Source organism: Haliaeetus albicilla, chromosome 6 (genome assembly GCF_947461875.1).
Source record: "Haliaeetus albicilla chromosome 6, bHalAlb1.1, whole genome shotgun sequence".
Lineage (NCBI taxonomy): Eukaryota > Metazoa > Chordata > Aves > Accipitriformes > Accipitridae > Haliaeetus > Haliaeetus albicilla.
Genome location: NC_091488.1, coordinates 21,847,333 through 21,864,741, shown reverse-complemented (window position 1 = coordinate 21,864,741; position 17,409 = coordinate 21,847,333). Strand labels below are relative to the sequence as shown.

General features: G+C 37.6%; 1 protein-coding gene across 1 annotated transcript in view; it reads left to right on the top strand.

The window, feature by feature from the left end:
- NCAM2 (neural cell adhesion molecule 2) overlaps window positions 1-16,510 on the top strand; it is a 332,637-nt gene extending 316,127 nt beyond the window's left edge. The window contains exons 17-18 of the mRNA XM_069785318.1: window positions 4,168-4,287; window positions 10,130-16,510. Coding sequence (XP_069641419.1) covers window positions 4,168-4,287; window positions 10,130-10,241 — 232 coding nt within the window. The 3' untranslated portion in view covers window positions 10,242-16,510. The remainder of the gene's footprint in view (window positions 1-4,167; window positions 4,288-10,129) is intronic.
- The last annotated feature ends 899 nt before the right edge of the window (window positions 16,511-17,409 follow it).

The window sequence follows — 17,409 nt, the reverse complement described above, 5'->3', positions numbered from 1 at the left end:
AACTTCATTAAAAGAGAAAGTTGGCTGTCCAACTTATATTAACTTTATGGCCATTTTGTGGTTGTGACAAAGGGAATTAATAAAATATTTCTATTATTTGGAAAAGTGTTCCTCTGAAATGTATATTATTTGGAAAGTGTTCCTCTGAAATGTATAGAATCGTTTGTGGTCAAATGTTGTCTTAAAAGGAAAATGGACACAAAAAAGGCATTTACCATACCTGACTTTAAGATGGCCTCTTTGTGCAGCTTGACACAAAGGGAATCAATCGTAATTCACTAACAGTTATAGGCACATCTTTGGTCCATGAGGAACAGGTAACAGATCAGTGCGACTCCATTTCTACAAATCCATATTTGAGCTGCTAATACCCAAAAACTCAGTGAATTTTTTTTCAGTGGAACACAAATGCAAATGAACTGATCATTTATGTGCAAATATGTTCTCTTAAATGATAGGAGTGGATAGTGAGATCTCTGCAGAACAGTTCAAGTACTGATTGCATAAAGTAATAGTACTTTAAAGACCCAATGTTTACAGGGTTTTCAAAAGATAAGCTCGAGAGAGGATTACTTATGGTCCCTCATTTTAGGCAGTTCAATATTTTTAATTAAAAAATGCTTAATTTCCTCATTATGTTCATCTGATAGCATGCATTGTAATATTTGTGAGAATGCTGTCTTTGTGTGTTTAAATAACATTTGCTGGTCCAATTCCTGTGTGCTGTAGCTCTCCCACTAGTCAAGCCTTGCAGTTCATTCTCCTGAAGCTTCCCAGGTCCCATTCTTCCTCAGATGCCTCTAGAGCAGATCAGATTCTGCAGCCCTTATTATTCATAGCTGTATTGGGCTTCTTCGTTGTCAGTAGTGGAGGTGTAAGTGTCTTTTTTGGTTTTAGTTCTGGCTATTGGGATTCAGAGACTGTGTCTTTCTTAGGTAACTTGATTACATTTCTTGGTTGGGTTCTCAACCCTTTTGGAAACAGCTCCATAGAACAAAACCGGTCATAAGCAGGCACAGAGTATTTACATCAAATAATGCTTCTGAATAGAAGTTATGCCATAAAATAGCTGTTTCCTAATTCTCTGCAGCTTACAGTAAGAGAAGGAATAACAGCATTTTTTCTATTATGTGAGGCCAGCATGTCCGGGTCAATAGAATCAAGATGTGAAGCATCTTGCTCTGACTCAGCTGTCCTTTCCTATTGAGCACAACAATCCAGTTTGTGATTTAATTTCCATTCAAGAAGTGACCAAGTATAAATTGGTGTACAAACCCTCCTGAATGGGAAGACCTTAGGGAGCAAGAGTTGCAAATGTCACTTGACAGCAGTTTATACCTTGCTATCAACATCTCATACCCAAACGCCATTCCATGCTGTCCCAGAAAAGCATAAAGCTGGTCAGTTAATATTAATTCCTTCATGACATTTCTTTTGAAGAACAACTATCTTATTTAATTATATTTCTTTCCTTGTTGGGTGAACTTCAGTCAGTCAGATCTTAAGATATTTGGGACTGTTCTTATTTTAGCCTGTTCTCTGCATAAATAAACTGTCAGGCTAAAATTTCAAGATAGGCTTGAAGAGTCAAAATTTTAATTTATTTCATGCTAGCTGGCATTCCCTAAAAGACAAAGACATTTCCCTATTTTAAATATGTTCGTTCACATTCTGGATTTTTGAGTGGGTTTATGGTACAGTTCTCTGTTACATTTTGATTGTAGCATATATATAGGCATTAATTATGTTCCATATGTAAAGAATGTAGATGATACGATGCATGTAACATACACGTAGCCACCTGGAACAGAAGTGACATAATGTGTTTCCTACAAATGACTTTCCCTTTTGTGGAATTTTTAATTGTTACACAGTTTGTACTTTCTGTACAGATCAATTTCTCAGTCCTGTGTGAATGCTGTTCACAAATAACATCTTTCATAGGCTTTTGGTCATGCAATAATGTATGTTTGTCTGTAAGAATGTAGATGTACAGACAAACCAAGTAGAACTTACAATTCCCTCCACCAGTCCTGCTATGATCTGTAATCTTGTAATAGATATGAGGTAGCCATGACAGCTATGTGTATCATCTATAGAAATGAGTATTGTATTTATATGTGTATCATCTATAGAAATGAGTATTGTATTTATTTGTGTATCTTAAAGTAGAATTGCACTTGCAGAGGTGAATAACCGTATGCAATTTTTTTTTTTAAATAACGAGAATCTTTTAGACTTCTACCCATTAATTCTTCCTTAGTCAACTTGTTGGCTACACATTTATCTGTGCTACACTCTTATTAAACTACAAAGATTTTCCTTGAGGATACCTACCAGAGGATGGTAGAGTTTTCCAGGTACTTCCTGAATAAATGGATTATTGTAGTTGTAACAGCCTGTTTAACAATTATCTTCCCAGGAACAATATGCAAATGTGAGACATGAATTAGACAAGGATTTAACTAGGTTTTTGCTATGGCACATAGCAGTCTGACTGCTCTCCAGAACGTCACAGGTCCAGAAAATAGTCTATTAAATATAAAAGTGATTGTTCATCTGTTACTCAGTTACCCTCTGTTTCCAGGCTGCAGCTGATGAAGTTCCATGCATGATATAGTTCCTGATCTGATGACAGGAACAGGGGTGAAATATTTGCATGGAAAGAGGTTTTATTTTGGAAATATCAAATATGTCTTTGGTATCCTTTGATCTGCCTTTTGAGAGTAAAATTATATGCAAGTTAATTAGTATTAATATTGTTAATACTTTTGTAGCAGTGAGTAGCTATTTCCATACCATGGCCATATTATTGAGAACAGGCCTGTGGAGAAGGACTTGGGGGTATTTGTGGATGAAAAGCTGGACAAGACCCAGCAATGTCCACTCACAGCCCGGAAAGCCAACTGTATGCTGGGCTGCATAAAAAGAAGCGTGACCAACAGGTCGGGAGAGGTGATTCTGCCCCTCTACTCCACTCTGGTGAGACCCCACCTGGAGTAGTGTCCAGCTCTGGAGTCCTCAGCACAAGAAAGACATGGACCTGTTGAGGCAGGTCCAGAGGAGGGTCACAAAGGTGTTCAGAGGGCTGGAACATCTCTCCTATGAAGAAAGGCTGAGAGAGGTGGGGTTGTTTAGCCTGGAGAAGAGAAGGCTCCAGGGAGACCTTACAGCAGCATTTCAATACTTAAAGGGGGCTTATAATAAAGATGGGAACAGACTTTTTAGTATGCTCTGTTGTGATAGGACAAAGGGTAATGGTTTTAAAGTAAAAGAAGGTAGATTCAGGCTAGATATAAGGAAGAAATTTTTTACAGTAAGTGTGGTGAAACACTGGGAGAGGTTGCCCAGAGAGGTGGTAGATGTCCCATCCCTGGAAACATTCAAGGTCAGGTTGGACGGGGCTCTGAGCAACCTGATCTAGCTGAAAATGTCCCTGCTCATTGCAGGGGGGTGGGACTGGATGACCTTTAAAGGTCCCTTCCAACCCAAACTCTTCTATGATTCTATGATTATCAACAAAAGCATGACAACAGTCACTACTCCATCTTCCTTCAATTCATTGTCCAATTAGCACAAAGATTATTCACTTACTTACATGTGCGTGACTAGCATTTGTTCCTAAAATGAGGGAAATATGACATAGAAACAAAGAGTTTCTTCTACCCGTGCAAGCAGAAGGGGCTAGATTCTTACCACACAAGGGCTCTTTACCCTGTTCTGGCAGCTGGGATTATCACAATCTCGGGAGATAAAGTACACTTCTGCAGTATGTATACTAACATAAATGCTCTTTACACTGCCAGAAAAGTTCAAACATAATTAGGCATCAAGTCCTATATTTATTGTGCTAGGTTACAAAAGTTTACATCTATTCCCATGAAGAGGCCATCGTCTTATTATTTAGTCGTAAACAAAATGCTCTTTTGAGATGCTAATCCGTGATGTTTGCAGAGTTAGGTAGGTAACCATGGATACAGGATGCTTTGAAGACTTCAAGGAATTGGGAACACACTGCTAAATGTGTCTTGGTGGTGTTAGTCACTGATAATTAGTTCTGCCTTTTCTTTGCCCACTTTTGAGAGACGGGATCTTGGTAATTAGTTACGTGCAATGTATGTGGTTAATATGAAGATATAAGACTAAGACTCTTTTAATAATTTTTAGGAAAGACGGATCAAAAGAGCCAATAGTGGAAATGAGAACAGAGGATGAAAGAATTACTAATCATGAAGATGGGAGTCCAGTAAATGAGCCAAATGAGACAACTCCCCTCACAGAACCAGAGTAAGTAGCCTGACATTCCCCGCAGTTTCACACAAGCTCTTCCTGGCTGCGAGGACAGACTGGGCCTTCCTTCTCTCTGGGAGGGAGATACACAGCATCACCAGAATGGTGTGTTGTGACAATGCAATGTACAAGTGTGATTTTTTTTTTTTTTACAGTAATTGATCTAAATCATGGTACCCCACAAACCACAACTGAGGTTATGACTAGACATTTTCTCTTCTTTCTGTGACCCAGAGTACAACCACATTTAAGCATTATTCAGCCCTTGGATGGCAATACTGTGATAGCGGCAATCCTGCAGCATATCTTTACACCACCACCTGTTTGGAGGTTAGCGAGTATCTGGGGAAATTTTCTGGCCCGCCCTGATGCCCTGACTCCTGAAGAGTTCCTCCTGTGCTCTTGGTGAAAACAGACCTTGTGTCAGGGTGGGGAGGTGCAGGCAGCTCTGCCCTGCCCTCCTCAGCCCACTGGTCCCCCCTGCCCAGGAGCCAGGAGCCCCATGTCAGCTCCAGCCTCATCAGCAGCCTGTGCCCAGCCCTGGCCCCAATGGGACATGGACCCACATGCTGCTGCTGCCCCCAGCTCTGCTCACTGCATTCAGGGGTTGGAGGGTGAGGGACAGGCTCTGCCTGCACTCTCTGGCTCTCAGCTGCACCAGAGCTTGCCCCTGGTGCTCCTCTGTCGCTCCCGGCTAACCTCCAAACCCATGGGGAACCACGGCCGGCAGAGGCAGGTCACAGCCCTGCCACCTTCTCTTTCAGCCCTGGCACCTGCAGGCACCTCACCCCCACAGTCCTCCCAACCCTGCAGTGGTAGCTGAGCAGGAATAGGAGGATTTTTTTGTTGGGTGCAGCTGATCTTTGCCACCTACCCAGCAGCTATCAACCACCCTGCAGGAATAATCTCCTGACTCTCAGGAATAGCCTTAGATTGAGTCACACACACATCCCCCCACACACCCTGTATGTAGTGCAGAATGATCCCATGCTCCAGAAACCCATCTCCTCACAGGGTGGTCCCTTCCTGCTTTCATTCACATAACTGAGAGCTTAGCTCAGTATTTAAGTCCATGTGGTGTAATTGGATTAATAGCACTGAAGGGCAGCCATTTTGCTGAGTTCCTTCCTGCCCCCTTCCCATCCCTGCAAGCTGCTCTCAGCACAGAAACTGCAGCAGTTCTCACCTGGGCTTGCAGGCTCTGGTGGCCTCCTGAGTCACAGGGACCAGCTGTGGCCTCAGGGATCCTGGACGCTGGTGGTCAGGTCCTCTTCTCCCTTTTGTGTGGCAGCCCCTGGAACAGATTAAACTGGGTAGAGTGGCTGGTGTTTGTACCTGAATAGCACCTTTCAAAACTTGTGTGGAGGGTAGAATAACATTTGTGATGGGGCACAAGCAAGCTGGTATTTTGCTAAGCTTACTATTACAAAGAGAGCTTCTGATATTATTTTTTTTTTAATTCTGAAAATTTAGTTTGAAAAGAAACTATTATTTCAAGAGAAGTGATGACAGTGCCATTCCTTCTATTGAGCGCCCACCTAGTGGTGTTAAAAGACATGAACTGATTGCTCAAGAGTTTCATTTCTGAGCTTCAGAAGTTGATTGATTTGGGATTACTAAAGAAAGCTCCAAGTTTCTTTGGCTTGAGCCCAAAGCTTTTCATGTGTTGTGAAAGTCTCCTACCTCATGAGATCTTAAAGCTGTCAGAGCTATGAAGACACTTCTGTAGTAAATATAGAAACTCACCTGTTGATTATTTGATGGTATCACAGTTGTTTTTTAAAAGGAGAGGATGTTCTTATAAAACAGACTTTTTCTCTTTCTGAAAATACAACAAAATTACCTTCCTTGCCATTATCTAGATCTGCAAAAGCCAGAACTTTTAATAAGAAAAAAGCTTGTGTTATTGACTGTCATTGGCATTTGTAGTAAATGGGGGGGGGGGGGGGGTTGGGAGGGGGCGAGTATTAAGTAACTGCACATTAAGCTATATACTTCTTTAAAGAACCTGTACCTGAAGGCTTCAAACTTGTGTTAATTAAATAATTATGGAATTTGTTAAATGACTAGTGATATGTTTGCTCTTCATATTAGGATTTATAATGAGGGGCACTGTAGAGAACCCACAGTTATCTAAGGAGTCAGGGGAAAACATTGTACAAGTCCGGCAGGCTTTGGATATGTTAGTGGGTAAGGCACCAGGGCCACATTTTTTTGTGCTTCAGGACTATTTGTAACACCAGATCTTGCAAATACAAATGAGATTCATCTACCAAGGGACGTGATACCAGGAAAGATTAAGTTCCGTTTTTTCCTGCTTGTCCCAGTCATTAGAACAGCTGACAGGAGTGGAATATGAGAGTTAAAATAAATGTTTTATTATCTTAGGGGACGGGGAAAGAATCAGTCACTGGTGGCATGAAAAAATAACTAAATCATAGGAACAACTGATAAGGAGTTTGATGGGTATTATGTCCTTGGGAGAATAGGACTGCTAAGAGATATTAATAATTATGACAGTTTCCTTCTTGGTAATTTCTTCTCCCACAACAAATGGCAAAAGGCAGCAGTCCAAGGTACAGCTGGACAGAGGTCAGCTGAAGATTTGGGACCTTGTAATTTAGGAAACCAAAATGAATAGAGCATCATGCAGTCAGGACATCTGAAGGGACACTGGTATAGGGGAACATGGAAACAACTTCTCCTCAGACACAGGTCATAACCGATGAAACAGAAGCAACATAAAGTACGGGTGAGACACCACTAAAGGAAAGGAGGACGCAGTAGGGTAGAACTAAGTCTCTCAGTAGGAATAACACAAAAACACATTGTCAATAACAGGTGCTATCAGCCAGAAAGGCACATGCTGAGCAGGGTGAGGATGACCAGTGGGGATCTTGGAGGGAAGAGCTTTGTTTGCAGAAAGGAAAAGTTTCAAGGACATTCCAGGCAGGCAATGTTCATACAAGGTGGGATTCATTCTGACTAATTATGGGTGTCTTAAAGGTATACAAGATAAGCCTTCAGTTTACATCAGATGAAATATTTTGAATAATTAGTTTAATTATTTTGAATGATACCAAATTATACTCAGAACTTTAAATGCAATTTAAATGCATTTGTGGGAAATAATTAATAAAGACTTGACTTCCTTTTACAGTAATAGAGTATTTTCATTATATTCCTTAGCATATTATTTGACGATCTACATTTTGACTCAGATGATTCTTGTCAAAGCCAAGTTTGAGATCAATGTATGACAGATGAGCACAAAGCACTTTTACCTGCAAGTCAACAAGTTTTAATAATGCTAGCAGGAAATCAATTTAAGCTGTGCATTTCATGTTACATTTCTGTAATATAATTAAAATACCACATGAAATGTGGTACTATATTTACATTCCTAGTCTGACATTATTGTGTTTCTCTTAAGTTTTTCTTAGTATTAATGAAGCTGGGTGAATTCCAGTATCAAAATGGCTAGAAGCCATTTTCCTATAAAATAGGAAAGTAAATATTCTAGTTAAAATTTTGTATGAGTAATATCAGCAGGCTATTGCAGTTAGGCCACATGCAGCGCTATAGGAAGTCAATATTATTAATGATTGACAACAGCCAGCATCTGATTAAAGCAAAAGAACCTTTTAAAGTTCTCTAGTCTTTTTTTTTTTTCCTTCAAAAAAGCTTTTATTATAAAATACTGTAAGATTTGAAATGATTGGTCTGCCCAGCTGAAAAATATAAAATTATTTCAAACAGATGTAGCTAAAGAAAAAATAGGTGTAGGAAAATTGGTGTAATTAGAACATTTCAACCTGATTTAGTTAATAAAAAGAGGAAAATTATGGAATCTGTTAATAGAGATTAAATATGAATTAATATTTGAATCAAATGGAGAGGAAAATTCTAAAATAAAAAAATGTCATCAAAGAGGATAATGTCTAATGATAACTGAACTGATAATTTCAGATCATATGCAAAAAAACTCTCAAGTTTTTAAAGACAGTAAGGTCAAAGAAAGGTGGATAGACTTTTTGATGAGGAAAACTTATAAAACATTTTATTTGGTTTTCATTCTTTTTCTTTTCCCCTTGCTTGCATTGAAAGCAAGGCTAATTTTATCACAGTTTGCATGAGCATGGATTTCAGTAATATGTGGTATCTTTCAACAGGGTTTTAGCAAATCTTTCTATTTCAAATAATTTCAAATTATTTGTAACATGTTCTTAATCCACTTCCCCAAAACCAATTTATTTAAATTTCCACACAGTGTATTCTGTCAATTGCCCAGTGTTTACTCTGACTAAATATTTCCTCCCTTTCAGCACCATCTTTTGAGAAATTACTCTGCCTTTATATAAAACTAGATTAAATAAGGTCTTTTTTTTAATAGCAGTTTAAGTGCTTTGCATTATCAGGCCTTTAACACAGGTGCCTTCTTACCTGAAATGCATCTCATGAGCCGTGCTTCCTCTGCCCCAGTGTTTTATCCTCTTTTAAAAATAGATTTGTGTCAATTCTGCTGTTTCCATTCTTTCAGGTGTCCTGTCATGGGCTGAAGTCTGTTTCCTTTGGGTGTGCCATGTGAAACAGACAATCAGTGGAGAACTCCCTCTGTGCTCAAAGCCAGACAGCTGATATATTTCTCACATATTTTACTGTAATAGAACAAGTTACTCTCCTCTTTGTTTTCTCTCAGACTTAGATTGTGCTTGTTGTTTAACCTCTAGATAAACAGCATCTTTCTTAGTTTGTTTCAGACAGCCTAAATTTCATAAGACTGAGAATTTAGGTATTGCTTTGTTTGATTTGTTGTTATTAAACACCGTTATTACAAGACATTCCTAAGGGATACCTCAGACAGTTTTTGAACAGTATATTGCTCTTCGGGATATCAAAGCAATCACAGTGGAAATTTACTGAAACATTTAACAGTTATTATGAATAATAAAGGCATATGCATACTATTCCCTAGTTAAAAAACAGAAAGCAAACCCAAACTGGAATCATGATTAACAGATATTATGCCCAGGAGGCATTATTACAGGAACAGCTGAGTAAAACATACATATTTTTGACAGCTAGATTTTTTGACAACTAACTCCTGGCAGTAGGGAATCAATGTTTTTCAAGACCTTTTTGAACGAAATCAGTGTTTTGTAGTTCCTGTAAAATAAGAGTGGGAACTCTTTTGCCATTGGAATTAAGGATTATAAAACTCTTCAGTGTTTTCTCTAAGTTAGTCTTAAAAGAGCTATGTTATTAATGCAGCTAGATTGTATGATCTGGCAAAAATAAATTGTAGAAATTTCTAAATAATAAAATAATTTCCATTACCTCCTTGTGCTACAAGAATTTCTCTCCTTTACCTATGTCTTGGCATAACCTCCTGTGATAGGTGTCCTCTTTCGTATACAATTGAATTTACATTTAGAAACAGGCATAAAAAAAGAGCATAATCTAGATTCAGCCGAAGGCTTGACTGTAAGTGTTTCATGGTATCCTAGGGAACATATACCTCTGTACTGTCTTGGGTCAAGTTGTTTGGCATTCTATTGTTTCTTTTGTCTTATTGAAGAAACTGCGTTTTGGACAGCAGCAATGATCTTATCATGTGCCATTTAGCTTTGTCTGGCTTTATAGAAATGGAAAGAGTTAATATCAATTTCTCTAAAAGCAAAGAACCTCAGTGCTCATAATAAAATAGTTATACATTATTTTCAAATAATTATGGTTTTAGAAACACTACGAACTGTATAAGCAATACATATGTTGTAAACTTAAATTCCAGATTATGTGTTATTTATGTGTTACCATGATTCCTCTTTTCTTCTGACAGGAAGCTGCCACTAAAGGATGAAAATGGGAAAGAAGCTTTAAATCCAGAAACCATAGAAATCAAAGTTGCTAATGACATCATCCAGTCAAAAGAAGATGATAGCAAAGCATAATAAGATAAACTACAGCTGTCTGGATAATGCATTTGGATTAAGTAACCCTGTGACCAAAACTTTACAGCTGACCTTAATTCCTTGGGAAACTTAAGCTTGGAATAGTTAGTACATGTGTACATATGATGAAACAGTTTCTGTCTACAGTTCCTTTCTATTTTTTTGTTCATGGTTTTAGTATGCAGTTTTGCTGATACCAAGTCCCATGGTATAAATTTGAAAAATCTGCAGAATAAGAACTGTAATTTATTATATGACAAAGTATGTCTATTCAGAAGACTAGTTACAAAGCACCCCTAAATACAAACAACACATCAGGTCTCTCCAGATCTTACAGTGTAAGATACATACATAAAGTGCCATATATTGCTGTATTTGTTTCCATTTATAATGAAGCAAAAGTTTAGGTTGCCTTTAAAAAAAAGAAAATCAGTCTCAGTATAATGTTTAAGACCTTAGTACTGGCAGACACTCAGTAGTCATTCCAGCTGTGCTTATCACTTGAAGCAAACAAAAAAAAAAGACACTCTTCAATATAGAGCCAGCTCCACCTGCAGTTTCACCTTAGGTCTTCAGTAAAATAAAAAGATAACCACAATGTACAGATTTAAATTGGCTAAATAATTAGTAGCAGTATATTGGCCTCATCCTAACTACATGAGTGTGACTCTGAAAGGCTCCAGGATTTTCAGTGCTTCATGTTTTCTCTACTAAAGTTTTGGAGGTTGCATGTGAACTAAAATGCAGCAAAGGTGTGAAAAGAAAACTCTTTTTTGATCATAATCTTGGCTTCAAGCAAAACCTTACAATAAACACAAGCTCACATTATTTGTCCCAAAATATTTATACATATACAGTATTCGTTCTTTTAGTTCTAATCATTTAGTCAAGGGTTAAAACTGCATTTTAGTGTAGTAGACCCATTTTGTCCCCAAATCAGTACATGAAATATTAAAAGTTGGCCTTATTAAAGTAGCACTTGTTCCTTTATGATTTCATACACTTTGTCTTAACAAAAACCCCCATAAGAACAGATGGAAAGGAAGACTTTGGCTAAACAGTTAGGAACAGTTTTAAATTATTAATAGTATCTTGTATTAGATCAAATACATTTTTTTCCTGTCAAGCATTCGTTAAGATAATCCTTTTTATTATCTGGTTATGTTCAACTGAAATTTGACTGATTTATTTGATGCAAAATTAATTCCTATTTATTATGATTGATTTAATGATGCCACTAACTGGAGCAATATTTTTTTTTTCCATTCCAGCATAGTGTATCCACACCTACCAATCTCTTCAAAGTCTTGCTTTGGAAGAAGTAGACAAACTATATAGAAAGCTAGACTGAAAAATTCTACTTGTCAGGAGTAAATTGTAAAGTACCTTGTGGATTTTCCACATCTATTCATACCTGAGGTTTAAGCATAGCTTTACTCGGAAAATTACGTCCTTTCCACACTATATCTGAATTTTGCTCATATTTGAAGTCCTTATACTTCCCAGTTTCCCACAGAATGTCATCAACCCTTAGCTGATATTTTGTGGTCATGGCAAAGTGGTTGAATTCTGTGTAGTAAAGCCAAAAGTCAAATGTGAAAGAGTATCCTTAAATTTGAGGAAAATGGCAGGTTAACCTGCTTGTTAACCCAAGCTTTAGTGCATTTGAGGAAGCTGAGGAGGATATATTTAATTCATAGATCTTTCTTATTTTTCAAAACCAAGTAATTTTATGTGTTTTCTTACAACTTTTCCTCACTTTGGGAAGTACCTACAGTGAACCAAGTAGTTGAGGACATACCAGTGGTGTGGCTAGGATAAGAGGCCAAGTTCCTACAAAACCAGTACCAAAGTGAAAAGAATGGGTAAGAGGAGATAGCAATGTGGGATGAAAGTTGTGAAAGAGAATAATTTAAAACTGCTGCAAATAAGTTTCTTTAAGTGCTAAGGCACTGCTTCTGGGTGAAGGGAAGATGAAGATATTCCTTTATGACCTCTCACTGCTGTTCCCACATACTGAGCAGACAGTACTACCAAATAGCTGCTTCCTGTCCTGTTTCTTTCTAAGTACACAGTGAGCAGGACTGCCCCCTAACCTATAATTAAAAGAACCAGTTGTCTTATTTATATATATATATGAACATATATTCTTTCTACAAAGTATGTATTTGCAGCTGGGCTTCCTCCCTCTATAAAAATGTAAGGAAGGGGCCTGGAAAATTCCAGCAGTTGAGAGTAACGTGGTTGGTGCGGCTTGAACATCTGCAACCCACATCATCTCATGCAGTATTTTTACCAGGATGAGGATGAAGATAGGAAACATCCTTTTCTCTTCTACCTGCCATCACAAAGTTAGGTGGTGCTATACATATTCACATAAGTCAAGCTTTGCTAGGCAAATGGTGCTTTTTCTGAAGCCAGCATGATCATTTGCACAACAAGGTTCCTATACAATGTGGGCAGAGCTAACAGTGTCCAGGCTCAACTGTAGACGCATTTCAAATTTTAGTACTTCTTACTGAGACTTACACAAAACACCTTCGTGGCCTAACAGTTAAATATTGGGTTTTTTTGATTTTGTTTTTTGGTGGTTGTGGTTTGTTGGGTTCTTTTTCCTAATATGGCCTCTAATTACAATGTAAAGGGATTAAAGAATTTAAGAGGTCTTGTTAGCACATTTATTATTAATACAACTGTGCTACTCTTTACAAGTAAAATATCCTGCAAAATTATTTCAATATTGGAAGCAAAAACATTTTCCACTATATTGGATTACAAATCAAAAGCTATTTTCAGGAGTATTTATTTTCTTCCTGCTGTTAAGTCTCTTGCCAGTTGGGCTATGAGAGGGCTGACAATTAAACAGTTCTAAATTACTGATGGACTGTTCCAAGCATACCTTTTGGTCTGTGGATTAATAGGTTCTCTCTTGTGCTTTGACTGCTGTGCAGGAGAAAGCCAAACTATAACTATGAAAGAATGCTTAAAACCACTGATATTTGCAAATATTTCCAAATGAGGGACAGCACATAGTAATTTGTAAGATTTGTGTGGAACTGGAATAACATCATTTCTTTATTTTCTTTTCCTATTCTAGACTAAAAAGAAAAAAAACAGGTATCTGTATAAATGTCACTTTTACTGTCTAAAAGTAATTTTAAGTGTTAGTAAGAAATGTCAGAAGAGTTGACAAAATATAACTATTTGTAAAAGTAATCTGAATTGTTATGCTAACATACTCCAGAGATGAGGGTGGGAGGGAGCCACTGAAATTATTAATGATACAGAATGTGGCAGTGACAATCTCTATTCAACAAAAAATAACGAGTAAAATTAAGTAAAATGACTTAGAGCTTCTTGTTATTATATTTTTTTTTAGTAGACCTGAATTCTGGTTTGCCACAATAGTAACAAAAGTTTTAATTAATGTTTTACAATTTAGTATACAAATGTACTCTGGAGAGTTTTTTCTGGTTTTGTTTATTTGTCTTTTTCAAATTATAAGATTTTTTTGTGGTTGCAGAAATATTTATTATTCTGGTGATGCTAATGCCTAATGTGACAAAGATTAATTTATTTAGGCCTCAGTCTTGCAAGAAATTTTGTGTGGTTGAACCCATCCCTCATCTGGCACCCCACTGACCTCAGTGGGGTCGATGTGAGCAGGATGACAGATGTACTTTCATAGGTGAGCTTGCAGGATTGGGCCTACTTTCTATCTCTTCATAGATATATACAATGTAGTTACACAGTGACAGTCATCTACAAAGGCTGTTTGACAACAGTCCCAGGTATAGTAAATTCCACCTGCTGTCTTCAGCCTCTGCATTGATGTTCATCCAAAAAAGTGGCTTTCTTTTTATGATGATGACTACTTTGATTACTTATTTAGGTGCCAATCATCAGAGTGTAGTATAATAATCATGCCATTTTTCTGTTTCCTAGACTGGATAATGGAAATGTATTTGTGCCTTTTGATAGCATGCCACTCTGCTTTATTAAAGAAAAATCTTCAATAATTTGTCTACAAAGCCTGTTTAAAATATTTGAAAGCTTTACCATGACATACTTTTTCTGCTCAAATATGCTCAAATACTCATATAAAGTAAACTGGAGATAGTATTCTCAAGTCACGTAAATATTTTAAACACAAAATTTGCAAAAATCTATTGAGATCACAATTCTAGTGAGGGTCATCGTGGGTATATTACTGCTGAAAAGATTCAAGTAGATGGAGCACATGGCGGGTGTGTACGGGTGTTTTGACCAATTTATCAAGTTGGAGAGTCAGATAGAAAGTCTCCTTAGTTCTGTTTAGGTACTTAGACCTAAACCATTAAATCCTTTTCTCAAATCTGAAGGGTGATGTGGAGCATCTTCCCACCCTTTTACCTCTGGAGTAAAACTGGAGTGAATATTTGTTTCACAGTCATTTGTGGCCTCACCATCTCTGTGTAAGCTGTCATAGGAAGTAATATCTTTGTAGAGTAATTGTTGTGTCTGTTGGGTGATATTCACTCCTGATTAAAGGGCCTCCAAAAAGACCATTTACTGGAAAAGCTCAAGACCCCTATTATGAATTGATCTATGGAAGGGTGCTGAGAGCACTGCAAGAAGGGCCACAGTGGAATCTAGGTCTCACTGGACTTTAAGACACAAACTGACTTCAGTGGGGCCTGAATTTCATTCATCCGTCTCAGTGAGGCTCTGCATGTCCTCAGCTGATCGAGTCGCTTTTGTGAATCGGAGTTCTAGATGTAAGTGGAACTTAAATGTCCTGCTAGGCTCCTGCTAACGTTTTGCACAGAGGAGGTTTTCCTATCAGGAGTTTGTACTGATCAGGAAACATTGATAAAAATATCTGATCACGGTTTTATCCCATACATTCCTATATGCCCATAAATAAAAGAAATGAAACATCACTCTAAATAAATCATTGTGATTGCAATACTTCTTTAAGTGAAGATGAAAACACTTTAAGAAATAATGTTTCTTCTTAAATCCCTTTGTTTAACTTCAGATACTTGTGCTGATCAATGCAAAGCTACTATGGTTAAATAAATCTTTTTTAAAAAGGCTCCATCCACTTTTCAGATTTTTTCATATCATCTCCTGGAGTACCCAATCCACTTGACAGCAGTTCTGTAGTGGTGGAGGGAAACCACTCCCTAAGTTTTAAGTGATCTTCAATATTTCCAGTGCGCATAGAAATGTGTTCTTATATAATTTTATTTGAACCTGAGCTAAAAAGAAGCCATTCTATTACAAATTTGGCTTTGGATCAGGCTCTGAGAAATCACAGTTTACCAATCTATCTTTCCTCTTAACAGGCATTGTAAGCCTGATGATGTTTGACTTTCAAACTTGAATATTGGCCATTTTTAGCCCAGAGAAATGAAATAAATATTTATTGCCAAATTTGTATTGGCAGCTTTTAAGTCACAGGTGAGATCGGGAGCAGGCGAGATGACCAGATGCTGTGCTGACAGAATTCAGGAAAGCCACTACTGGAGAGAACAAGTGCCAAAGAGCGAGCGAGAGAGGGCTCGCATACTTGGAGCATCTCTCGCCTCTCATTAGCAGTGACAAGGGAAATGGGGAGCTACTGAAACAAGAGCGACTGCTGGAGGGCATTGCCAAAAGGCAGGGTACTGCAGGCAGTGAAAACCAGAGGAGGGGGAACATTAACCCTGCTGTATCCTTTAATTCTACCGTGTAAGTAGGCTACATTTTAAAACCTAAAATACAGGGTTAGGGGAAGGGAAAACAAACCATCAGAGTCTCTATAGATCAAATTTAGTGACAAATATATAAAGCAGTCAGACCCCTAGGAAGATAATTTCATTGCTCATGGTATAGAGTTCTCACTAAGAATTTTGAACTACTTAGACAAGGTTTTAAAAAAAAATAGCTTTCCTGCTACAATGAGCACTCAGTATGTATTTGTATGCTGTGTACAGTATAAGCTAAAACATACCATATATTGTTTTTGTTATTCCACACGTCAACAGCCCACTTGAGATATATACCACCTGAATTATATATTGATAAGTTAGCTACCAATGGAGCTAGTTTGTTTATTGTTTAAAAATCTTATGTCCCTATGAAATGCTGTGTATATATATATATCTCTATACTGTAAAAAGAAGTAATATCACAGATGCTGGTTTTGTATTTATGAAAGACATTGAAAGTATGGCTTAAAGTAAATCAATTATTTGTCACTCTTCACCATTTGTATATTAATAGTAAAGATACTTTTACTTTAATGAAGTGTTGTAGTTACATTTATTTTTGCTAAGTGTCTTTCTGTCAAGATGTCTGGTTCATTAGGAGTCTTACTGCCAAAAAGAAACATATCAATTATTTTTCCCCCATTATAGAAGTACTGAATAATGCTCAAGCAGCCCTGCAATTTATTATTCTCTTTGCTGTCAAAACACATCAGTGCTATTAAAAACTGCTATCGTAGCATCCTGAGTCTCCAGCTGAGCTTGATGCCCATTATGATCAGCCACCTAAATGTTAGTGTTGAAAGATAATCTTTTTTTTCCAAAGAATACGAAAGCAATATTCTAAAGGTATTTAGTATATGCCAACAAAAGATATTATGAGCAGAAGCTAGCTTGTATTGCTAAACTTTGAGCCTTCCAAAAGTCTTGTAACTGTGTTAGCACTACCAGGAACTGGTGATAACAGGTCGGGCACAGTCTGCAATTAAATGGGCTTTTACTGCAGTGCTGGTTTGTATTCCACTAAGATGGAGGATGGGCAAAGCACACCCCAGACAATACAGCTCAGCCACTTTCCTGAAATGGCAGAGAAACATCTATAACCTCTGTTTTACCACCAACAAAATGAAGCCTCCTAAGAGACTGAATTCCTGTGGAAACTTGCTGAATTGTGTATTCGTGTCTAAGCATCAGCTTTCTGAGTGCCATGTAAGCTCTAACAAACCACACCAGCCAAAGAAGGGAGGAGTTGTACATAGGAAAAAAAGATAATGTTTCAACCAACAAAGTCTTCAGAGCTGTATCTTTTTCCTTCCACAGTTCCTTAAGCTCTGACCCTGCAGACATTTTAGGCCATGTGATTTGCTAAATGTCAGTGGCAGTATCAAGAATTAGCAAAAAGGTCTTGTATTGAAAAACTGAGCCTAAGGGAACTG